The 23981-nt window shown below is 58.0% G+C and overlaps 1 protein-coding gene across 2 annotated transcripts; it reads right to left on the bottom strand.

Moving 5' to 3' along the window:
- Window positions 1-9140: 9140 nt before the first annotated feature.
- On the bottom strand, window positions 9141-23510 carry SNX33 (sorting nexin 33). Of its 2 annotated transcripts, XM_027123675.1 has the most exons (3): window positions 20509-23510; window positions 14222-14427; window positions 9141-9659 (listed from the first exon to the last, which is right to left on the bottom strand). In XM_027123675.1, the coding sequence occupies exons 1-3, from the start codon at window positions 21977-21979 to the stop codon at window positions 9639-9641; spliced, it is 1698 nt and encodes a 565-aa protein (XP_026979476.1). In that variant the 5' UTR covers window positions 21980-23510; the 3' UTR covers window positions 9141-9638. The 2 variants fall into 2 exon arrangements, with proteins under 2 accessions (XP_026979476.1, XP_026979475.1); XM_027123674.1 differs by lacking the exon at window positions 9141-9659 and having other exon boundaries at window positions 13443-14427; window positions 20509-23509.
- Window positions 23511-23981: the final 471 nt, after the last annotated feature.

The raw sequence follows: 23981 nt of genomic DNA, 5'->3' as shown, positions 1-23981 counted from the left end.
ACACCCCAGGCTTAAGGAGGTTGCTACTCACCTTACAAAATAACTCACCATTCGTTCCTTTAAGGAGCTGGTTCCTCCCAGGCGCTGAGGATAGGAGCCAACCTATGCACAAGTGCTCAGGAATGTCCAGGAAACTCTGACCCTCTTACACACACACACACACACACACACACACACACACACACACACACACAATGTGCACTTACAGACCTTCAGAAACAACACAGAGATCAATACTTTCCTATGTCATTCATAGGCACACACACACAGGTGCACATACAAACTTCAGAGTTAAGTGCTCCTTGCCTATGGCCTTCCCACAGTCCCAGGAGCTGGCCACGTTGGGCCAAGGGCCAGGATGTCCTGCCCATCACCAGACCCAAGTTGACATCAGCAGAGCTGGGAAGTGACCCCACAGTAAGGAGGATGGTGAAGGGGGTGTGGGGAACAGAGTAGGGGTTGCCAGAGAAGCCCAGATTCCCAGGTCCCCAGCTTGGAAACCCTGCCCACCACCCTCAATAGTTTAGCCTCTTGGGTGCTAAAGGTGGGGTTCCTTTTGAGCCCCTCTCCTCATGCTACGAGCTGGCCCTTTAAGTGGAGTTGCTGTGGCAGCTGTGGAACCCATAGAGCTGGAACCATTGTCCTCCAATAGGAAGCAAGAGAAATGGTCCTCCTCCTCCTCCTCCTCCTACCCCCCGCCCCAACCAACCACTCCTGACCAGTGGGAACTGCCAGGGGTGCTAGCATCTTCCTCTGGGCCCTGAAGATTCCAGATTTTAAACGGATAGAGGTACCTGGGCAGCCCCCCCAGAATTCTCTCTTTGGGTCTCCTGTTCTCCTGGGTTTTGGGGGTTTTTTTGCTGTCAGTGGCTTTTATTGGAGTTGGGCACGGTTCCTGCCCTCGTGGGGCTCACAGTCTGGTGGGAGGGATGGGTGTGCAGACAGGAAGTTATGACACAGGGCAGTTTGGCATGGCGCAAGCATGGGGCTCTGTGTGAGCAGCTGTCCCTACTCTTATCCAAGAGGAACACAGGGAGTTCATGCAGCGCTGTCAGTCATCTAACCACCATAACACAGCTGCCCTTCCTGAGGGCTCCTCCGGCCGGGCACCACACCTTTGGTCACTGGGTCCTGATGCTGCTGCCACTGGGTGTGTTAGGGGTATACATAGCATCCAGGCTATCCTCCGAGGGGTGCTGCAGCACCTGGGGTTGGCAGCAGTGGGGAGCTCATACTGCCCGGGGCTGAGGAGTCAGAGTTTGCAGAACTTGGAGGCCACGCTGCGCTCGCTGGAGAGATGGGGTACACGGATGATGTCACAAGTGAGGGAGCCCCGCAAGTGAGTGGAGCCAAGATGGAGGCCAGACGTGCTGGACCCCTCTCTCTACAGCCCCTGTCCCATCCCGGGTCCTCTCATAGTTAATGCCATCCCTGGGTAGTTACCGCTAGGATTAGTCAGGCATTTTTGGCAAGGGCATTTGGTGCCAAAAATGCTGTGGGAGGTGCAGATAGAAATTTACCTGGCCCTTCCTGAAGAAGCCCAGACATGCCAATGAGTAACTACCACACCATGTATGCCCTAACCCAGCGGCATGAGCTCGCTGGTGCGGGGAAGCCCAGAGTAGGAGGGCAGCTGGCTCTGGCTGCTTCCTTCTCTCCTTACAGAGTGTCGGGCCTTTCCGTGGAAGGAGCAGCAGGGGCTAACGTCAAGCATGACCAACCTACCTCCTGCTCACATTTCCATTCTCAGTGCAATGAGGTACAGTATTTAACTGATAGCTGCTGTCCTCATAAAACATGCCAACTCCTCAGAGAGCCCCTTGTGGCCACCAGGATAACTGGTGGGTTGTGCTTCACATTTCAGATGTCCTAAGAGCCCCAAAAGACAGGAGCAGCCCTTGGTTACATCAACCAGTGGCCAAGAAGGAATTTTCTACCCAAACGCAGCCTCAGCTGGGAGCTGGAAGAGCTCCCCAGGTCCCCAACACGGCGACTGCCAGCTCTGGTAGCCCAGAGCCTAGAGCTAAACCCAAGGCTTCCTTCTGATGCCTTGTAAGTTCACAGAGGGCTCAAGTGTCAGTCCTGAAGCCCAAATTAGACGGGTTGTCTAAGTCCTTGAAGCAGAGGAGGGTGAGGCCGGCAGCCAGGTCCGATCCAGTGGGGAGGGTCTGCAGGGAGTTGTCCACTCCCACCCTTACCTCCCAAAGACAGGTCCCTGGACAGTGCAGCAGCTCCCTGCACCCTGCCTTCTGCAATCCAGCTGGTCTTTCCCTCCCAGGCCCCTCCCTGCCTGCAGAGGGAGGGACTAAGGGAGGGGTCCAGCCAAGGTCACTAGTCAGTGCATTGGGTCTCCCCCAGGGCAGAGCAACAGCAGCAGAGGAGTGGAGAAGCTGCTGTCCGGCCCAGGCCTGATCAAGAAGGGAAGACGGGCCTCCCAGAGCTCTCTATCCTACAGAGGGTGGGGAGCAAGAAAGGCTGAACGGAGGCTGCCAAGCTGTCCCTTCTGCCCCCCAAAACAAATGCTGGCTGTGACCCCCAGCCTATGTGCTGCCCTGGTACTGGGAGTGTCTTTGGGGCACCCAACTCCCCTCCCCTCCAAGGCTGCTGAGGCCCCCAAGCCTGGCGAAGGCCTCAGCCCTCTGCACCTTGTAGTAAACGTAGTTCAGGGCTTCCCTGGTGGCGCAGTGGTTGAGAGTCCGCCTGCCGATGCAGGGGACACGGGTTCGTGCCCCGGTCCGGGAAGATCCCACATGCCGCGGAGCGGCTGGGCCCGTGAGCCATGGCCGCTGAGCCTGCGCGTCCAGAGCCTGTGCTCCGCAACGGGAGAGGCCACAACAGTGAGAGGCCCGCGTACCGCAAAAAAAAAAAAAAAAGTAAAATAAAATAAAAAAACATAGTTCAATGCTGTGTGCTCCCTTGGGTCAGTGTCCAGCCAGCCCAGTGCTAGGCATGGAGAGATGACTGGGAAACACCTATTGCCAGAATGTATCCCCTTCTTTCCCGCAGGCCTGGAAGGTCTCTAACCACCAGTCCCACCCAGACTTCCTTTCCAAACTTCTCTCATCCCCCAGGAGGGCAGGCGAGGCTCCCTACTGCTGCTCTGGCCCCCATCCAGAGCCCAGGCAGACGTTAAGTTTCTAAGGAGCCTGTTTGACTCTGTCCCTTCTCGCTTCTCTGTCTCTCCACGCCCACCCATGGCTCCCTCCCATCCAGACACCTGGGGTCTATCTGCTCCGAACCTCATGGGCAGAACATTTTGACCACATCAAACGTGGAAGCCCACCACAGAGTCAAAGTGGATTAAATAGGGCAGGAGCGGGGAGACCACCCGGAACCCCTCCTACTCAGATTCTCCCTGCTTCTCCAGCCCCTTCTCAGAACGCCCTGTGCCAGCTGGTTTAACCACCTGATCCCAGCCTCTGTGGGCAAGGAGTAGAGCAGAGCCAAAGGTGGCCCCCCTCTCCCCTACCCACGGGACCCCCTGCACTCAACTTGGAGTCCCAACCTTAGAGGAGTGACTTGCCACCATCACACAGCCATTCAGTGGCAGAGCTGGGCCTCCTGGAGGCTCAGAACCCCTCCAGATGCCAAGGATGTGTCTCTCAGCAGTGGGATTCCTGGCACCCAGAAAGGCATCGGGGCAAGTGCAGGTGGGCCAGGGCTGCCAGACATATTGGCCAGGACAGAGACCTCCAAGAACCAGAGAGCGGCAAGGGGAGCCCTGATGGGTCTTGTTGGGGAAGGCGGAGCCTGTTGGAAAGGGCTGTTGAGCAAGCAGGAAGGTAGGCGAGGCTGGCAGAGCCTGGGCACGCCTGGAAGGCGGTGACTCAGGCCGGAAGGGCCCTTTCTGAGTCAGCCCTGCTAAAAGGTTGCCTTGTGGGGGTGGCACCTGGACAGGTGGCTGGGGCAGGGCCTGGGGACTCCAAGAAGGTTCCAGGTCTCAGCACCTTAGCCCTTGCGCCCCATGATCTGCCCTGAGAACCTCAGAGTCTGGCGACAGAACACATGAACTGAAGGAGGGAGGGCAGAGGCCGTGACTGCGTCTGCCCAATGAACTTGTACAAGTCCACCCACCTGTTTGAACTCATGATGGGATAATTGACCCTAGAGAGGATGGAGCCAGGCCTGGGGGAGCAGGCTGCCTGCTTTCTGCCTAGAGCCCCACTTCTTCATTTCTGCCCCATTTCCTGTCCCTACTGGCAGCCATGGGATGTGGCTAGCTAGAGGGCCAGGCCAGCGCCCACTCCTCTGCCTGAGTTAGGACCTATCAAAACAGAGCAACTGGGGGCTTCCCTGGTGGCACAGTGGTTGAGAGTCCGCCTGCCGATGCAGGGGACACGGGTTCGTGCCCCGGTCCAAGAGGATCCCACATGCTGCAGAGCAACTAAGCCCATGCGCCACAACTACTGAGCCAGCATGCCACAACTACTGAAGCCCGCGCGCCTACAGCCCATGCTCTGCAACAAGAGAAGTCACCACAATGATAATCCGCGCACAACAACAAAGAGTAGCCCTGGATCGCCGCAACTAGAGAAAGCCCGCGCGCAGCAACGAAGACCCCACGCAGCCAAAAATAAATAAATAAACGAATTTATTTTTAAAAAAGCAGAGCAACTGACCAAGGCTTCTTCTCAAAGGGTCATTGCTATAGCAAAGCTCTTAGAACAGCACCAGGCACATAGTAAACACTCAGTAAACGTTGACCGTTGTGACGAGTTGCTGTTATAAGAGCAGCTGTTACTGAACAGCCTAGCGTGGGTCTGGTATGGTGTAGGTGCTTCACGAATGTTCAAAGTTGGGGTTATTGTTATTTTTATAATTTATTACAGGCATCACGGTGCCTGGCTCATAGTAGGTGCTGAACAAATGTTCAGTCTTCCTGGAAGGCCAAATGCAAGCATCCCCCATGTGGCAAGAGGGACATGGAGACACTCTGCTGTGCTGGCTTGGGCAGGGAGAGTGAGGTGTACAGCAAGGGGTCAAGTTCTGGGTAGGAGAAGCCAGCAGCCCCACTCTGACCTCCTCCCTTCACCCCCGCCCCACTGATTCAGAGGACCTCCCTGAGGCTGTAGGGGGCGACCATCTGGCTACCTTGGAAGAGGCTTGGCTCCAGGGACCCAAGAGGGAGGAGGCCCACTGGAACCTGCCTGCCCGGGGGGAGGAGGGCAGGGTGGTGGGGTGAACTCAGGGGGGTCCAGAGCTCCAGGGCCTCCTGGAAGAGGAGGCTAGGCTGTGCCCTGAAGAACAGGGAGTGCTGAGGCTAAGGCAGAGCTTGTGGAGGGAAGAAGATGATGCAAAGCCTGAGCGAGGAGGCGATGGACCCTGGGGCAGACAGGGCTCTGGGGACCAGACTGAGGGACACTCCTGTGGAAGCCGGGTCTGAGTGGAAGCAGCCCCCAGGAGTAAACTGGTGCTAGGCTGGAAGCACTTCTTCCCACTGCCCACCTCCCAGGCTCAACCCCTTACAGTGCAGAACTGGGGTGGGGAATGGGGGGCTCTGAGCCCTGGACCAGAACTTGGCACCCAGTTGCCCCCAGTTTGAGTGGCCTCAGTTGCCCAACTACCCAGGAGTCACCCGAGGAGCCTTAGGAGTTGGCCAGGATGGGATACCACTACCCCTCAAACATACCTACTCAACACCCCACCCAGCTGATGCCCAACAGGGCAGGTTGCACTGTCAGGGAGGAAGGGGGCTGCCTGCTCTGCCGGCTGGAACAGCACAGCCTCCTGCTATGCTGTGTGTGGAGAACAGGGAGGGGCTCTCCAGGCCACCTTGGCCTGGAACCCAGCCCTCCAGAGCGGGGGTGGGGGGGCGGGGTCTGATGCGTATCCCCTTCCCACCCTTTCACACCCCATGCCTTGCTGAGAAAGAGGGAAATGCTCCCCAGAGCGAGTCACTGGGTCCTGGGCGGTGTGGTAGATGACTCCAGGGAGGAAGCATGCATTCAGCCACCAGCTGCCGCGGCAACACACACGTATGCACACACACACGCATATTCAAGGGACTGCCACATGCGGCCACGCACACAGGCACGTGCAGATTCACTCCCTGACAGCAGCCGACCTGTGCAAACCAGAACCCACACACACCCCCTCCCCAGAGACCTGAGACACAGCCGTGTAGACATCCCGGGTCACTGGCTATGAGCCAGGCACCGTGCTGAGCACTGGGAATAGAGCACCGGGCAAGACAGAGTAACACCAGCTCCCTGGTAGGCTGCCCTCTAACAAACAGATACATTTAAAATCTAACTTTTGCACTGAAGTATTTGCAGAGGAGGTTGTGTGGTGCTAGAGTTTCCTGGAAGCAAGTGTTATGGGGGAGTAAGATACTGGCCCAGGATTGGTAAGTGTTGAAGCTGAGGTGTGGACACACAGGGATCCGCTATATTAGCTTCTCTATTTTTGTATATGTTTGAAACTCTCCAAAATAAAAAGTTAAATACATACACATATATAATTGGCAATTGATAGAAAGTAAAATGAAGAAAAATAAGGCAGGGTAAAGGGACAGAAGACAAGAACTAAGAAGTTAAGGAAGGCTTCTCCAAGGAGGTGACATTTTAAGAAAAGACTTGAATTAACTGAGGTTCACACCGCACAGACATCTGGGCGGAAGAACATTCCAGACAGAGGGAACCAACAAAGGCAAAGGCCCTGAGGTGCAACAAGCTTGGCATATTAAGAAATAGCAGTAGGTCTGGAATTCTGTGACCTAAAGGAACAGGGTTCCAAAGTGAGGTCAGAGGCCCTCGTGGGCTGAGGTAGGAGTTTGAAATCTGGCCTAAGAATGGCAGGGTGTCCTGGAGGTTGAAAGCACAGGACAGACATGATTTGATTTAGAATATGGTCTTAAAAGATCACTCTGGCTCCTGTTAGACCGTCGGGGAACGGGAGAGAGCAGAAGAAAGCTTGGAGACTACTGCAGTAGTCCAGGCAGGCGTGGCGATGTCTTGAGCCTCACGGTGAGATGGTGAGACAGGTCAGATGTGGGATCTCTTTTGAGGAGCTAACAGGGCTTTGCTCACAGCTGGCTATGGAGCGAGAGATAGAGAGGAGCTAAGCATGATTCCAAAGCAGGACCAGAGCTTCGAGGTCAGGGGTGTCACCTTTTCCAGGCGGGGACACGGGGAAAGTCATGTGCAGCCAGATGACTGCAAGCAAAGAGCGTCCCGGTGGGGACCTACACACGGGCACAGGAGCGCACACCGGGCGGCCCCCAGCGAACACACAGGAGGATGCACGCACTCCGGGACACCAGGCACAGGCACAGACACATCGCCCCACCTCGGCCTGCCCCACCCTGCCCCGCGTGGCAGCCCCAGGACCAGAGCCCACACCCTCCCCAGCTCAGCCTCGGCACTCGCAGGATCCCCAGTCCTAGCATTTCCCTCCCAGCTCTCACTCCCATCCCCCATATTGGCCCCTTGAACAAGGAGGCTCCTGACTCACTCTCTTCCTTCCCCAGAATCCTGCCTCTGACCCCAGCTCCCTGCCCTTGGCCTCATCTGTCCAGCCGCCTCCACCGCAGCCGGATCCTGCTCGCACACCCCAGCCTGAGGCCCTACAGAAAATTAGCATCGCATATTTGCTCGATGCTCTCTATGGGCCAAGCCCTCTGCCCTTCCACCTGCTGCCTTGAAGGCACGCAGCCACCTCCACCCAATGCCCACCAGCTACCCCCGCTGCCCCACTCCCCTCAATGCCCGGCACTCCTGCAGTCGCTCTACAGCAGGACGGTTGCCCCCACCCTGCCCAGCCTGCCAGCCTTGGAAGGGTGGCCTGGTGCAGTGGGAACAGCACAGCTCTGTGTCCAGGCAGAATCAGCCCTACCACTGAGCAGCTGCACGATCTCACACAGGTGACTCAGTGCCCCTGAGTCTCCGTGTGCTGTAAAATATTGGCAGTAGCTCTCACCTTCCAGACCGCTGTGACCAGTGAGCTAACTCATGGGAGGTACTTAGCCCAATGCCCAGCACAGAGCAGCACACGGTCGCTGTTGCGCACTCGGGCCCAGCCCTGACATCCACCCACCGTGTGGCCTTAGACGGTTCTTCCAATCAGTTTTCTCAACTCATTTAGTCGGGTAACAATATTCTTGGCCCTGCCTCTCTCAAGTGCTGCTCAGAGGCTGGTAATCCCAGCTACTCCTTACTGGGCACTTGCTATGTGCTCATATAACCCTCCTAACAGCCATCTGGAACTCCTGTTATAAATGGAGAAATGGAAGCATGGAACAGTTAAGAAACATCCCTAAAACAAGCAGGTGTAGAGAGGATTTGCACTGAGGCGCAGCCACTCGGGTCCTGCCTCTGAGGAGTGGAGGGAAAGGGGCTTTGCTGTCTGGGAGGCAGCAAAGGCTGTCTGCTGGAGCCTCATTCTACCCTCACTCAGAGCACTGCCTCCAAAATGGCAACAAAGGGAATAAGGTCAGCCTGGAAGAGGCTCCAGGTGCCTCCAGGCTCCAGCTAGCCTCCAGCTCCTACCTCAGGCATCAGCCATTTGCCTCCCAACACGGGTGGCCCAGGCCTGCGTACCACTCACAACGGCTCGGTTACTCTACACGTCCCTCGCTGGGCCCCATTTCCTGGCCTGCAAAATGATGTTGATAATCTCTTGCATACAGGGTGGTTGTGCAATACTGGCCATCCAGTGTCCACCACAGTGCCACTTGCACTGGGGGAGGTAGAAGCCCCCGAGGCTGGAGATCCAGGGGGATTGGAGACTTGGACCCCTTCCCAGGTAGAACCTGACCTCAGGAGACACAGGGTTACACAGGGTAAGCAGCCTCCCAGAGCGCCTTGTGCTTGAGCGTGCGGTGGAGGCTGTGGAATGATTGTGCCAGCCCCTTGAGGTTCCCTGAGGCCCACAGGGGCAATTGAGGGAATCTGGAGTGCCCCAAACTGAGAAAAGGCCAGACCCACAGAGGCTTAAGGGTGGGGATCAAAGGAGCAGGTGGTGGGAAGGCAGGAGGTAGGGGAAAATGACCAAAGGGTCCAATGCTAACCTAGGACCATGGTGGGCACCACAGGCCCAGTGCCAGGGTCCAGGAGCCCTGCGAGAACCCACAACAATGTTTGCAGCCAAGCGGTAAAAAAAGTAGCAGAACACCAAAAGGCAAAAGAAAGAAAAGACAAAAATCAAAATGAAGAAAATTTAATTAAATATCTACAAGACATTGTCAAGTAATTAACAGAACCCAGCTCAAGTAGGTATATGTGAACGACCTTTAATGTGGAATTTTTATGAGTGATAGGATGAGGGAATTCAGCTTCTAAAATTCAAAGTGCCAGGGGCCTGCGTAGGGTCTTCAAATGTACCATCCCCAAAACTTACATGTCTCCCTGGGGAAGGGAGGGGTCCCCAAATTGACGTCAGATTACTTTTCTGTCAGGTGGGTTAATGAGAAAGCAAAAGAGAAAGTCAGTCAGTTACAGGAAAGTGAAGTGATGTTCCTCGCACACGTTCATTTGTAATCGGAGACCCTGAGTCACTGCAGAGGTCACTGTGCAATGCTGCCCTCAGCCTCTTCATCCCTGGGGGGCTGGCGGGACTCACCGGACCCTCAAAGCCCCTGCACATTTCAGCAGTTGGTTTGCCAGCCTCCCATTCTTTCACAACTCTGGAGCGAAGATCTGCTACCCCTTCTTCCTCCAGACCTACGTGAGTTAATCAAGGTGACTTTAGGGAATGAAGCCAGAGCGCTGGGCTCAAGCCCAGCCCCACCTCGGCCCCACTGTGTGATCCTAAGCAGTTCCCATCCTCCCTGTGGCCAAGCCTCAGTCTCTCTGTCTGTGAAATGGAATAATAATGCCTACCAGGGCTGCCATGCGGACCAAGGAGGCCGCAGCTGTGTGAGACACTGCTTTTTAAACAGACTGGACTGCATCGGGATTTGACTAACAAAACAAAACCAAAGGAAAAAAGCTTTGCTGAACCCGGGAGTGGGGTTTCACAATCGACCCTTCTGAGCTATGTCTGGGGAGGTGAATTTTTATTTTTCCTCATGGTCTTTTTGCCAGGGTTCATCATCTCCTCTTGCCCCAAACAGCGTAAGGAGGTACCAGAGCCGCAGTGGTGGGGAAGCAGATTGGGGTGGGCTGGGGGTGGGTGAGGGAGCCAAGCTGGCTTGGCTCCTAGAGGACTGAGTCAGCGGGCAGGCAGGCAGGGCGGGCCCAGTCCTCGAAGGCTTGGGGAGGAGATGGTGCAGGAATGTTCCTCCCGCCCAGGCCTGGGCCCTGCCCACCACATTCTGGCTCCTGCTCTCTGATGCTGCAGCCTCAGCTCTGGCTCCGAAGATGGGAGATGCTTGGAGCTTTGTTGAGTAGGTTCAGCCAGGGGCCTTCAGAGGCAGTCTGGCCCTGGGGACTGACCCAGGGGTGGGCAAGGCCAGCCCAGAGCCTGATGGGAATTGGGCTCTGACCCTAGAGCAGACCCCCGCCCCACTGGGTGATGCAGCCAAACGCCACCGCTCACTAAACCTCAAGTTTCCCGTCTCTGCAACGAGGAACTGAACTTGGTGGTGTCAGATGAGGGATGATCGCGGCTGGCTCCCCCAGGAGGCGGTGCAGGTGGAGTCCAAGAGCATCTACATCTGTGACACATTGGCCATGTGCATGTGTGACTTCACGGCCGTGTGTGTCTGAGTGTGTGTGTCGCTACGTGAGTGTATGACCGTGCACAGTACTATGGTATGGCTGTGAGTGACGACGTGGCTGAGACTGACAACATGTATGTGGGCGTGGACGAGCGTGGACGTGGCTGTGAATGTGTGGCAGTCTGTGGCACTGTGGCTGGGAGTGCAGTTGTGCAAGCACATGACCGTGCATACGTGTGTGAGTGTGGAGCCTGGTGTGACCTGTGTGCTGCACGCAGGTTGTATGGCTCTGTCTGCTTTGGGTTGGGCAACTGCGTCTGTGACCAGGCCTGGCTCTGCTACAGCCGTGGCACAGCTGTGGCATGGTGGTTCATGGCACTCCTGTGTCCAGGAAGCAATAGGATGCAGAATCTGAGGGCTGCCTCCATCCCCAACCCCCATATGTGGCCACAAAGCAGACTCCTTTCCTGGGCTGGGCCAAGACTGGGGATCAGAGGTCCCCCACCCCCCAGCTCCAGGTCCTGGTAGTTGCCCAGGGCAGAAAGAGAAGCCTTGTTTTCCACCCGCCTCAGGGAGGAAACTGGAGGCAGCTGGGCTCAGCTCAGTCTGGAACATCTGCCTGGCATGAGACTGAGGCCAGCCCGCAGGCCCAGCCACCACCAGGATACCCCCACACACACACTGGTCCCCAGTCCCCTGCCGAAAGAGGCTCCGCCAGCCCAGACAAATCTCGAATTCCCCCAACACTCAAACCCACACAGAGATAGAAAGAAACCAGAGAGAAGGGCTGTGACATCCTCACTTCCCATCACACGTATGTCTGTCCCCGCCTAGAGCCCTCAGGATGCCTGGAGGAGGCCTGGCCCATCCCCAAACTTCACGTTCTGATGCTTTTCCTAGGCACAAGCCCCTCCTGAGAAAAGCGTCAGACCAACCCCTCACCCGGAGGATGGAAGGCATGGGAGGTGGCCCCCCGCTCAAGAAAGAGACACAGGAGGGCAATACTATTCCCAGGGCAAGAAGAGTGAACAGGGGACTTTCCAGGCACTGTGTGTTGAGAAGAGCATTCCCACCGCCCCAGCGCTGACTGGGCCTGGGAAGGAGACCCCCACCGCCCTGCCCATGGTCAGAGCGCTCACTGCAGAAGGCCGCAGTGAGGTTGGAGCGGGGAAGAGGTTAAGGGTGGGAAGGTCCTCGGATGTGTTGGAAAATGAACGAAGGAGGGCAGGGAGGAGAGAAAGGAAAATTCCACAGAAAGTCCCAAATCTGACCTAATTTTGACCCAGGGCCAGGGGCCCATTCCAGAAGTTCCTCTGAGGACTCTCTGCCCTGAACAGGGAGCCTCTGCTGCCCCTTCCCCACTGCACCTGCCACCCCTTACTCTACCTCACCACCATGAGCTCCCCTGCCCCCAGCCCGGCCAAAGCCTCCCCTGATGTCCAGACCCCAGCAGCCCTCCCTCCACCAAGTCCCCATTGCCCCAAGAGAACCGCGGCCCCCCAGCCCTCCTCTTTCCCGTGTGCAAACAGATTCCTGTTCATCCTGCCTGGGACACCCCCAAGGGCACGGCTGGGGGGTCCACCTCAGTTTCCAACTGGGCAGCCACAGCAGGCCTGGGCAGCCTGGACTGGACGGCTTGGGGAAGAACACAGGTTCTGAGACCCACCCCCTCCCCTGGACTGGGGCTTTCCTGGGGGCAAGGCTGGGATATGCCCTCCCGGGGAGAGGAACCCCCTATCGATTAGACTGTCCCTTCCTCACGTGACCTTCCGTCCTAGATCACAGAGCAGCAGAGCCAAACCCCTGGCAAGACTCCACTCATTTGAGAGATGAGGACAGTGAGGTCTGGGAAGGGTATGCATCCAGCTGGGGTCCAGGGCCACCCAGAGGTCCCCAGCTAGCCCCTGCCTCCAGCACCGTCCTCCCCCCAGCTTCTGAGGTTCTGGGGTAAATGTTGTGCCCATCACGACCTCAGAATCTGGTCCAATCGCTCCCAGGGACAATCAGGGCTGTATCCTTCCCCACCCCCTCATCCCCCGCTGGGATCCAAATAAGGAGTCATATTTTTGTTATCTTAACTGTAAAAGGTTTATCAAGAAAACAAGAAAGAAAGAAGATTGAAGCAGCAGCAGCCAGGAACAGCCATGACCTCCTGGGGGGGGCCAGCAGTGGCACCTGTCAGTTCCCCCAACCCACTGCTGGACCACGCGCTGGCCTGGGGGTGTGGGGGGAGCCCCCTCGAGGATGTAAACATGGGTGGGAGACAGCACAATCCCACCAGGACCTGAACCGGCATCACAGTGAGGCTGGCTGTGGGCAGGTGGGCCGAGGGTCCCTGGGGTGGTGGGTAAGTTGGCCCCTGGGAGCCTGAGGCCCAAGCCTGCTTGGAGTGTGGGAGCTATTGCTGGTGAACTCAAATACCCGGTAACTTCTGGGTGTCCCCTCCAGAAAGGTGCCACCAGGGTCCTGGGATCCGAGGCCTGTCTTAGCACCTTGAGCCCAGGGCAAAGATGCTGCATGGTCCCCTAACCAAGGGGTGAGGGGGCTCAGCTGGTGAAGGGGAGTCAGGAGGGAGTTGGCCTGCAGCCCCTCCTGTGGGCGGGGGGGGGGGGGGGGGGGGGGGGGGGGGGGACAGGGGCATGGGAGCAAGGCAGATCCCTCCCCTCTGTCACACAAGGGGACACCACTGAGGGGTGCACCAGACTTGCTTGGGAGGGGCTTCCCTGGTGGCGCAGTGGTTGGGAGTCCGCCTGCCGATGCGGGGGGCGCGCGTTCATGCCCCTGTCCGGGAGGATCCCGTGTGCTGCGGAGTGGCTGGGCCCATGAGCCGTGGCCGCTGGGCCTGCGCGTCCGGGGCCTGTGCTCCGTGGCAGGAGAGGCCACGGCAGTGAGGGGCACGCGTACCGCGAAAACAAACAAACAAACAAAAAACTTGCTTGGGAAAGGTAAAGGAGAGAAGACGGGGTCTTTCCATGCCTCCACAGCCTTGCCCATGCTGTTCTTCTCCTCTGAATGCCCTCCCCACCTACTGTCCCCACTTACTGTCCGGCAGGTCCTTGTCACTCTTCAAGACACTACGCCATGGAGTCATCCCTAACTGGCAGAACGAGTGGTCCCTTCTACGAGCTATTTACCATCAATCTTTCTGTACTGCCCCTGCCTGTTTCTGGGTCTGACCCCCACCTCAACTGCGGACTCCCCAAGAGCAGGCGTGTCGCGGCCCTGGATGCCCAGTGTCTGACCCGGGGCCACAGCAGGCCTGCGCGTCTGCTGAATGAATGAGGGGATGGTGGCCAGGTGAGCGAGCGCTATAGGCTCTAGGGGAAGCTAAGACCCTGGCCTGACCTCAAGTGACTGACCAGCAGCCCAGGCCTTGGCCTGGAGGGCTTCTGACCCCATTCTCACCCCTGCTGTGCCCCTATCTCTAAGGGGTGGGGGACTTCCCCAGGGATATCCATGACTCCTCCAAAGCCCACCCCTGACCAGCCAGGCACTGCTGGTGTGGGAAGGTCTGGAGGGCAGCATGCATCGCAGCCACCAGGCCCCAGGGGCGGGGAGAGGACCAGGGACACGTGGTCAGAGGCTGTCATACATGTGCAGCGTCTTCTCCAGCTGCTGGCCTACCCGCTGGTAGAAGAGGATCTGCTGGCGCAGGTAGTTCTGCATCATGTGCTTGAAGTCGAGCTCGCGGCGCTGGTGGAAGTGGTTCATCTCAGCCTGCAGGGCGAAGCCCACCACGCGGCAGCGCCTGCGAATGCCATCTGCCTCGTCCTGTGCCATGCGGCCCTCGTCACTCATGCGCTGGCTCTCCTTCACCTTGGCGAAGGCACCTGGCACGGGCAGAGCAGAGGACAAGGACAAGTTAGGGCTCCGGTCTCCCCAGTTCGCTCCCTAACCCCACGGTGAGACCCGGGTCCAGGCAGACAATACCCTCATCGGCTGAACTCAGGCCTCGCTCTTGGACTCCACGGAGTCCAGACCCATGGTCCAGCCGCCTGGGTGTCTCCACCAGGATGTCCACCAAACCCTCACCTTCAGCACATCCTAAACCAGATGCACCATCTTCCCTCCAAACCTGTGGCGACGCCAGCAGCCCACACCTGACCTGCCCTGCCAGCTGATTGATTTCTAGGACCAGGCCGTCCCCACCCACCACAGGCCTCGTCACCCCTCACGCTGGCTCCCCATTCACCTCCAACATCACCTCCTCCAGGAAGCCTTCCCTGCAGCCCCAGTACATCAGGTGCCTCCCAGTGCTCTCGGGTGCCCTGGGCTTCCCTCTGCCACAGCTCTTACCACCCTGTGGTTTCTCTGACCGCTTCCTTCTGGGCTGTGAGCTCAATGTCTCTAGCATCCAGAACAAAGCCTAGCCCACAGCCGATCCTGGTATGTGTCTGCTAAGCTGATTCAACCTCACTGGACTGCTACCATAGGCCCCTCATGGGCCTCCCCACCTCAGTCTCAGCCTCTGAGAGGTTCTCCATACCCACAGCTCCAAGCCTCCCCTGGCTTCCTTCTGCCTGCAGAGCTAGGTCCCCCATTCTCCTGGCCTGTGAGGCCCTCTGGGAGTTGACCCCTGCGCCCGTTCCACGCTGACCCCACGTTCATCAAATTCAGCTTTCTTTCCTACCTTCCTATCTCTGCCCCCTGGATCCCTACGCATAATGCAAGGCTCTGACGGGGTGCCGCTTCTACACGGAGCATCCCCCAGGCAGACCGCCTCCCTGTCTCAGCTCACCAGGGCTCTCCCCACCCCCATCACCCAGCCCATTCTAAAACAGAGCCTCAAAAGCCACCTGGAGTTTTCCTTTGTGTGTGTCTCCCCACATGTAGGCCCTGCTCCCTCCTCACCCCAGCCCCCAGGGGACTAGAGGAAGCCATTATAATAACCAGGTGACAGATGGGGGCGTCAGGGGATGAACCTGGGGAACGGACCCAATTTGGAAGAATGGGAATGAATCAACAAGCACTTGGTGAAAGAATGTCAGCTCTGAATTAACAGCACTCGACTGATTCCATGCTGAAGCCGGCGGGGGCAGTTGCTGAGGCGGTGAGGCAGTCTCCCTGCGCCTGGCAGGTACTCCTCGCAGGGCTGTAGGGAATCCACTGTGTGAAGAAGCTTAAGGAGGCGGGAGGGGTTGGCACGGAGGACAGCGCACTCCCCGAGCGCTTCAAAAGCATCCACTGCACACGAGTAACACGCTCATTTTTCATGTTTCCCACCTCTCCCTTAAGGAGGTCTCTCGTGGACCTTTGAAACGTGTTCCTTTTACTCCAAGTTGTTCAAATGCATCCAGGATGCATTTATGGAACATCTACCACAGGCTGGAAGTAACTCTGAACGCCTTTAGAAGGAGCAGCACCTATATTAGATGGCAAGTGTGTGGCTAACTGGCAAAGAGCGGCATTTCGGGCGGACAGACTCAAATTTGGAGCGTTTCCAGGGCTGCTCACACAGCACCTAAAAGAACTCTGCAGTCCCCAGCCCCAGCCCACTCAGTCCTTTTGCCACCTTCCTTGAACCACTTCTCGCCTCCTGTTCCATACCGACTGCCCAGGTCTGGGCAGCAGGAGAGGGATCACCCCAAGGCCCAAGAGGAGGACCCCTTGAGAGGCTTCGGAGCTGGAGTGGCCCTAGAGACTAGCTGTCCAACACCCACATCCACCCCTCACTCTCCACCCCCACACTGTGCAGAGGAAACTCAGGACCCGGCAGGAGGGCACTTGCCGAGGGGCTCGCAGCCTCTTTCCTGCTCCAAAAGTGGGGGATGCCTGGCCCAGAGGCATCCCTGCACAGCTGGGGGTAGACACCACTTCTACTGCAAGGAGCCTAGGCCAGGTCCCCCAGGCATATGTGTGGGGCATCCAGACAATGGACTTAGGAATTTGAGAAGGTCCCAAGGGGTAAAAAGAACCATAAGAAGCAAAGTAGGAAAGAGCAGGACAAAGAAACTAGAGTCAGGCTTCAGCAAAGGGCACCTACTAGCCTGGATTCCACCTTCCTGAGAAAGTCTGGGTGCGTTGGGGGTGGACTTGCATTTAAGAAAGCTTTTCTTGCCCATGGGCTTAGAGGAAGGAAACTGAGGCCCAGATAATAGGAATGAATCTATTGCAATTGCTAGGTATCCGCAGACAGGCAGGGAGCCAGAGATGGGGGGCAAAGGCTGTGGGGGAAGGGGGAGGCCCCACCCTGCTCCCTGTCACCCCTCCACCCTGTGACTCCAATGTTGGACTGGGACCAGCTAACATTAATGCACCCCAGAGACAGACTGGGACTCAGGGCTCAGGCCTGTCTCCCGTCACCTGACACATTCCACCTAGGACTCAACCTGAGAACTGAGGGCCCAGGGGCACCTCCTAACCTGGCAGTTGTCCTGTAGGCTGGGTCCCAGGAACAGGGAAAGGAGGGTTGGAGCTTCAGAGCCCCAGGGTCCCAGGCATATCCCCTAAACTGCCACCTTAATCTATCTTGTCCCTACCTCTTGGAGGTAGTTACCACCCACCCTAGGTTGAGGGCAGGAGGTCTGAGTCCTAATCCCACTGTGTCACCTCCAACAAGGGCTACAGGTCTCCCCACTGTCAAATGGGACATGTTGGACTAGATGTGATGCTGCTGACAATTGCTCACGGCGGAATAGCGCTTTAGAGTTTCCACATCAGTAAAATGGGATGATAATAGTACCCACCCTATAGTTATACCTGAGTTTAATTGAACTAATATGTTTAAAGTACTTAGGATGGCACCTGACAGAGTAAGAGCTCCCCTCGCAACTATGTGCGAACCGCTTTTCAGTCCCAGCCAAGACCCAGCTGGTGGTGGCTCCTGGTGATACAATTCTTTGTTCATCAGCGCCTAGGAGGGGAGGTAGAGGGAGAGCTAGATGATGGCCCAGAGCATAGAGGCTGGACCCACCTATTCCCCCAGGCAAGAACTTGGTCCTGCAAAAGGGCCACTTTGCCTTGGCCAACCTGAGAGCTCCATGGCCCCTCCACGCATGCTCTGTGGTCCAGGGCCTGCCTCCAGCCTGCGGAGGATGCCAGCTCAGTTGGTGCTAGAACACCCAACCCCCTCCCTGCTCCCTCCCCTTCTGGCTTGTCTACCCCAGGCACCCATCCCTTAGGGAGTTCCCTCCGCTATCTGTCTGGCACAGTAGAGACAGCCTGGCTGTGGAGTCAGAGACACCTGGGCTCCAGTTCCTGCTCTGATTATCATTCCTCCTCACTGCCCCTCATCTGAAAACAGAGGGAACCACACCAGTCTCCGCAGCTTGTGATGAGTCTTAGGACCGAGCCCTGCCCTGGCTGGCTCTCAGGCAGGGGCCCTGGACAGTCACTGTTGCCCCTTGTTGTCCCAGGGTAACTATTACTAAGGCTCTCTTTCACCCCCAAGATTGCCCTGGTTTGGATGGTAAATTACATGGTTGCCCTTCTCTTAGGACACCCCTAAAGTGCGCTCCGGGGGCTGGGCCAGTGGGCAGACAGGCTGCACCTCAGTGCGAACCAGGTTCCAGGGCCCATTTTCCTAAGTTTTCTGAGGCGAGGAAGCTCTTTCAGGGTCACCTCAGAGGCAACATTTGTCCAAATCCTGGTCTCCTGACCTCTCCTAGGCCTCCCATCTCCTTCCCTCCAAGGCCTGTCCCACATGCTTGCCATCTTTCAGATGTATGAACAGGCTGGACAGAATCCTGGGGACCCAGGGCCCAATTTTCTTTCTCCTTCCTCTGTGAAAGGGCTCCATCCACAGGGCCAACACGGGATCACCCCTCCCCCCATCAGGCTGTGGTTCCCCCAATTCTGTCTCAGCCAGATTCCAAGCCCGCCTCCCTAACTTGCCCCACCACGGGCCTAGGAGTGGCAGTGCAGAGCCCAGAAGGGGGAAGAGTAAGCCCAAAAGAACTTGGCTTATTGGGGAGGGGTCCTCCAGGTCTGGGAAGGTGGGGCAGCCTCTGCCTGAGGTTGAACACATCACCCCAGGCCCCTCACCTTAGAAACACCTCCAGTGGAAACTCAGAAGTGGCCTCTCTCAGCTCTGTCTCCCTGCCCCAGGGTCAGAAAGGCCAGTCAGGCTTTACTCCCTCCTGCTTCAGTGGGAGCCTGGGAGTATGAGTATGGGGTTGCCTTCCTGCCCCCTGCTCTGCCCTGGGTGAGGGTCCCCAGACACTGCATGGGGGCAGCTGTTTAATCACTATGTCCCTGCTTCCCCCCATCCTGCTGCCCACACAGGAACATGCCATCCAAGGAGCTGGTTGAACCAGCTTTCCCAGGCCGTAGCACAGCAGTGAGCGTGGCTCCACTTCCGCACAGGGTGACGCCTGCCCCAGTGGGCCCCAGCCACCAGCCCTGCCCAATCCCTGCCCAGAGCTCAGAGCCAGATCTAAGGCATCACTCTGTCCTCGACCAGACCCTCCCCAGGAGTCTCTCCCCTACCCACCCCTTTGAAGGCCTAAGAGCTCACTGTGTCCGCCCTCCCTTGTCTTACAGATCGGGAAACTAACTCCCAGAAAGGGGAAAGCACTTCCCAGGGACACACAGCAAACTGGGGGCAGAGCCAAGACCAGAACTCAGGCCTCATGTCTCCTGAAGCTGAAAGAAGGGAAGGAGGAAGAGAGGAATGTGGAGAAGAGAAAAAAACGGCAGAGAGGAGAAGGAGGAAGAGAAAGTGAGGGAAGAAAGGAGGCTGGGAGCTGGAGAAGTTCTAGAAGTTAACCTCCTGGTAAAGGAGAACAAGGCGGGTTTACTCCAGACTCTCCTGGGGACCAGGTAGTGTGGTGGTGTTTGCTGTCCCCCAGGCAGTCCAGAGGCCTGCCTCCTGGCCTCACCCAGAGGAAAACTCCCCACCAAGCCAGGCCTGACCTCAGGGCCTAGGGGCCTGGGAGCCAGCCCCACGCCCTGCAGACATTCTTCCTTAGTTACCAAGCAGCCCTGGGGAGGACCACACCTCTCTCCTGCCCTGCCTGTAGTCCCCAAGACTCAGCCACCTGCCGGGTCAGCTCCTGACTCACTGCTCAGGCAAGAAGAGAAGCCAGGCTGGGGAAGGCGGAATTGGATGGACCATGGGGGTAGTGCCCTGGACCCCCGCTTCCTCCCCCAACCCAGCCCGGCTGCCCCTAGGTGACCTGGCTATGAGTCACTTCCCTGGAAGTTCCTTGACAGCCCCACAGTAACAAGGACCCATCCTGTCCCTCCCGTAGGGAGGGGGCCGTGAGAACTGAACACATGGCTGGGCTTGGGAGGTGGCCGAGATGGATGTGTCCTTGGGGAGGTGCAGGAGGAAGGGGCAGCCCCAGCTGGGCCATGGACTCCTTGTGCAAGCACCATTCTGTGGACGCAGCTTCTTCATCTGCAAAATAGGGGCAGCCACCCTCCAGAACACAGATAGGGAGGGAGCTCACAGATAGGATATGCAGCGGTGAGAACAGCCTCTGCAGCTGCAAAGGCAGGGAGGCAAGCTTGTGACAAGTGGGAAGACAGGCTACACTCTGTGCTCCTGTTATCTGGGTCTGTGTCCATGACCCCTTGCGGGCTCCTCAAGGGCAAGTCCTGGGCCCCAGTCAGCTCCGTGTTCCCAGACCCCAGCCTGATATCTTGAAGGGCTCAAAGCATGATGGGTAAATGAGTAAATGAGACAGAAACAGAGAAAACGAATGAATGAATGAACGAACGAACAGACAACAAGAAGGTAAGCAGTGAACTCCATGAGGACAGGGATCAGACCTGCCCATAATAATATCCCTGCACCTAGAATAGCACCTGCCACCTGGTAGGTGCTCGACACACTTGTTGAACGTATGAATGAGACACAGACAGAAATTCTAGCTGCACCGTTCTGCTCGGTCTAGGCCATCTTCATACCCCCAGTGCCCAGCAGAGTGCAGATGCTGTAAGGATCTCCAGTCCACACTGGCTCTTACCTTTCTGCAGGTGGATGATGTCGGGGAAGTTGGAGAGCAGGCCCTGGTAGAGAGACAGCGTGTCGAGCATCTGGAAGAGGTCGTTCTTGGGCTGCTCGGCAAACATCTCACCCACGGCTTCATAGGTACGGCCCGTGTGAGAAATGGCGCTGTTGAGGGCTTCGGAGCTGAAGGGGGGGTCCATCTGGAAGGCATGACTGATGGCCTGGAAGGCATTGCCCAGCTTCTGGAATTCCTTGCGGAAGCCCCCCACATGCTTGCGCACCAGCTCCGATGCTACGGTGCTGAGCTGCAGGACGCTGTCGTCCATCTTCTTGCTGAAGGCTTTGAAGGTGTCCACACGGTCCTCCACATCCTGCAGGTCCTGGTGCTCCGTGGGGATCTGGAACGTGAGCAGGAAGCTGGCGCCCACCATCTCGTCCTTCTCGGCCCGGCGTTTGCCCATCTTCCACTGCTTGGCATCCAGGCAGCTAAGGAAATGTTGGAAGCCCTCGTACTGGGACAGCACGGGGTGGCTAGTCATGTGGTCCATCCAGAGGATGAGCCGCCGCTTCCGCTTCTCAATGAAGTCCTCCTCGAAGCGGCCTGTGGCCTGCTTCTCTGGCAGGTGGGGCACCGAGATGACAGTGAACTTGTGCAGCAGGCGGTTGTAGAGCCAGTCGAAGTGTTTGTAGCGCCTGTAGACAGGGGAGCCAGCGTGTGTGGGTGTGAGCTTGTAGGAGATGTAGCTTTTGATGCCCTTGAATTTGGTCTGTTTGGTGGGGTCCTCCACGGAGCAGGCAAATGGGTGGGGGTTGGCCTTCCACTGGGGGCCGCGAGGGCCCATTTCAATGGAGTATGTCTCAGCGATCTTGGCCATCATGGGCACGTCACCCAGGATGAAGGCCTCCACGCCAGAGCGCACAAAGCACGAGAAGCGGTTGAGGTTGCGTCCCACCACACTGCCTCGCTTGGCAGATGCCAGGCTGTCCTGCCGCTCCAGGGGTGGCTTGGGCCGGAAGGCCGTGTGTTGGCTGGGGTAGGCACCAGGGTAGGAGAGGTTGAGTGGGGGGTGCCCATTGGTGCCCAGCCCACCAGCCCGTGGCTCCTCCACCACTGTGCATCCATCATCCCAGTCATCCCAGTCATCATCATCGTCCTCCTCGAAACTACCCTGGTTTGAGAGGAAGCCACTGCCCCCCCCACTCCAGGAAGGGTCTGCCACGCTGGAGCTGTCGTATAAGCTCACCTGAGTGCCCAGAGAGCCTGCAGGACTGCTGGAGTAGTCGGCATGGTTGGAGCTGGTGCCAGAACGGATGATCTCCACGTAAGAGGCAGGGAAGAGCCCTGTCTCACCGCGGCTGTTCTGGCCCTGCAGCCATCCATCCAGCGAGGTCTCGCTGAAAACAACCAGGTCCTCATCCTGCTGGATGCTGATTTCCTCCTTGTTCTCGCTGCGGAAGTCATAGAGGGCTCGGCCTTTTAGTGCCATGTCTGGGCCAGTGGTAGAGAAAGATGAGGACAGAGTCCTGCCCAGAACTGGGGACACTTGCTAGGGTGTCCAAGAATGCACTAGCAACTCAAGGTCCGCCACAGCCCTCAGTCTCTCAGCCCCTACGGCGGGGTCTCAGCACCCACAGATGGTGTCCAGCCTCCCTCTCTTCAAAGCAATGTCCACGGCCCAGAAACAGGTCTCCCTGCACATGCCTGTGAGCAGGGAGAGCTCATGTCCATGGTCTTCCTCCCTTCCTTCCTCAGCCCCTAAAAGGGAGAGTCTCTCTTCCTCCCACTCCCAGAAGAAAAGTCAAGTGACTCGGAGAAGTCAGCTCTGAGAGGGCAAGAATTTGACACTCTCCACTGGAACAATGTTCTAAAATAGAAGAGAATCACTCAGAAACCACCGTCCCAGAAACCCCAGCAGCTCTGGCTCCCAGCTCCTTCTGGCTCCACAGGCCTTGGGAGGCTCTCACATTCCTCTGTAGATCTGCTCCTTCCTCCTTCCTCCTCCTCTTCCTGGGCCACTGGGTTTTCAAAAATCCAGAAAATCCAAGAGGGGCAAGGAGAAAAGCAGCAGCCTCCTGAATCGAATCCAAGGGTGGATGTGTCCGGCTTCACAACGAGCCAGGCCGGGAAAACAAGGACTGAGGCTTACACAACAGGCCGCCAACGCTTCGACCCCGGCGGCCCGGCCCGGCCCGGCCCCCAGCCCCCAGCCGGCTGGGGCGCCCTCTCCCCGCCCCCAAGTGACCGGCCCCCGCCCCGGGGAAAGGAGGGGACGCGACGAGGCGCTCGGGCGACTTCTGGCCACTAGCTGAGTGGCCTCTTTTGTTTGCCTAATTTCTCAGCAGTTTCTGAGCCTGAAGCTGACCCAGATCTGAGTCCAAGGACCTCCGGCCAAAGGTAACCCCGCGGTAACCGGTCCCCGCACGCGGGACGTGGACCCCCACCCTTCGCGTGCACGCACACACTCAACAGGAGTTTGAAGAGTGAGCTCTGGAGAGCAGATGGCCCGGCCGACTGTCCGTCCTCCGCTCTGCCCCGCGGGGTCCCGCCGGTGGGCGGCGGGCTGCGCCCCCAGCCCGCCTTCCTCTCCAGCGTTCGCAGCCCCTCTGCGCCGCCAGTGAGAAGCCAGCTCCAAAACAACAACAAAAAAGGCGATTCCGGGAGGTGGCGTCCCGAGGAAGGAAGGAATAGCCGACGGGGGGGAGGTGAGGCGGGGGGGAGGTGAGGGGTGGGGAGAGGGAGGGAGAAGGACAAGCAGGCTGGGGAATTGGGCGAACTCCACAGCACTTCCGTGCGTCCTGGCTGGCCGCGGACTGCCCGGCTCCGCCCTCCCACTGGCCTGGGGCGCAGGAGCCGGGGCTCCCGCCTACTCCTCGCTTTTCCTTCTGGCAATCACCCTCACTCACTTGCGCTGAGATCTGGATGCGAGAGAGAAAGGAGACGGTCGGGGAATAGGGCCAGCCCGTCCGCCCTGGCTGGGAGACACCTCTCACCCCGAGGGGCTTAAGCACCGAGGGACGGAGCTCTGCGGCCGCCGCCTCGCCTCCTCGCCTCCTGGGCTCCGTCACCCTCCTGCCTTTTCCGCGACGCAAGTGAGGCAAACTCCTAAAGTTTGTGAAGTGCGGTGCTTACAAGGAGGGCGCCGGAGCCGGGACCCCGGAGAGAGGGTGGAGGAAGTGCGTGGAGACCCGCAGACGCCCCCCTCTCGTTCCCCTGCCCCCCATCCCAGCTCCTGGGAGGGGAACGGGGCCGTGGCGCCGCCCGGGGATTGCTCTCTGGAGGGGGCCCCAGAGCCAGCGGCGCCCTCCTGGAAGAAGCCTGAGAAGGTTTGGATAGTTTAGATACGGGCTGCTGCGGGTCCTAGTACCCTAGCCAGACAAGGCCAGGAGCACCCCTGTCTTGGGCGACTTCCTTCGGGGCGGGGGAAGACAAGCCTCTACATCTGTAACGACGGTAACAAGACCCGGCAGGATCGGGTTCCGTTTCGCTTC

Source organism: Aethalodelphis obliquidens, unplaced genomic scaffold, assembly GCF_003676395.1.
Source record: "Aethalodelphis obliquidens isolate GAN/ISIS:26980383/991018 unplaced genomic scaffold, ASM367639v1 scaffold26, whole genome shotgun sequence".
Classification (NCBI taxonomy): Eukaryota; Metazoa; Chordata; class Mammalia; order Artiodactyla; family Delphinidae; genus Aethalodelphis; species Aethalodelphis obliquidens.
The sequence above is the reverse complement of the archived record's forward strand: the minus strand, read 5'-3'. Positions and strand labels throughout refer to the sequence as shown.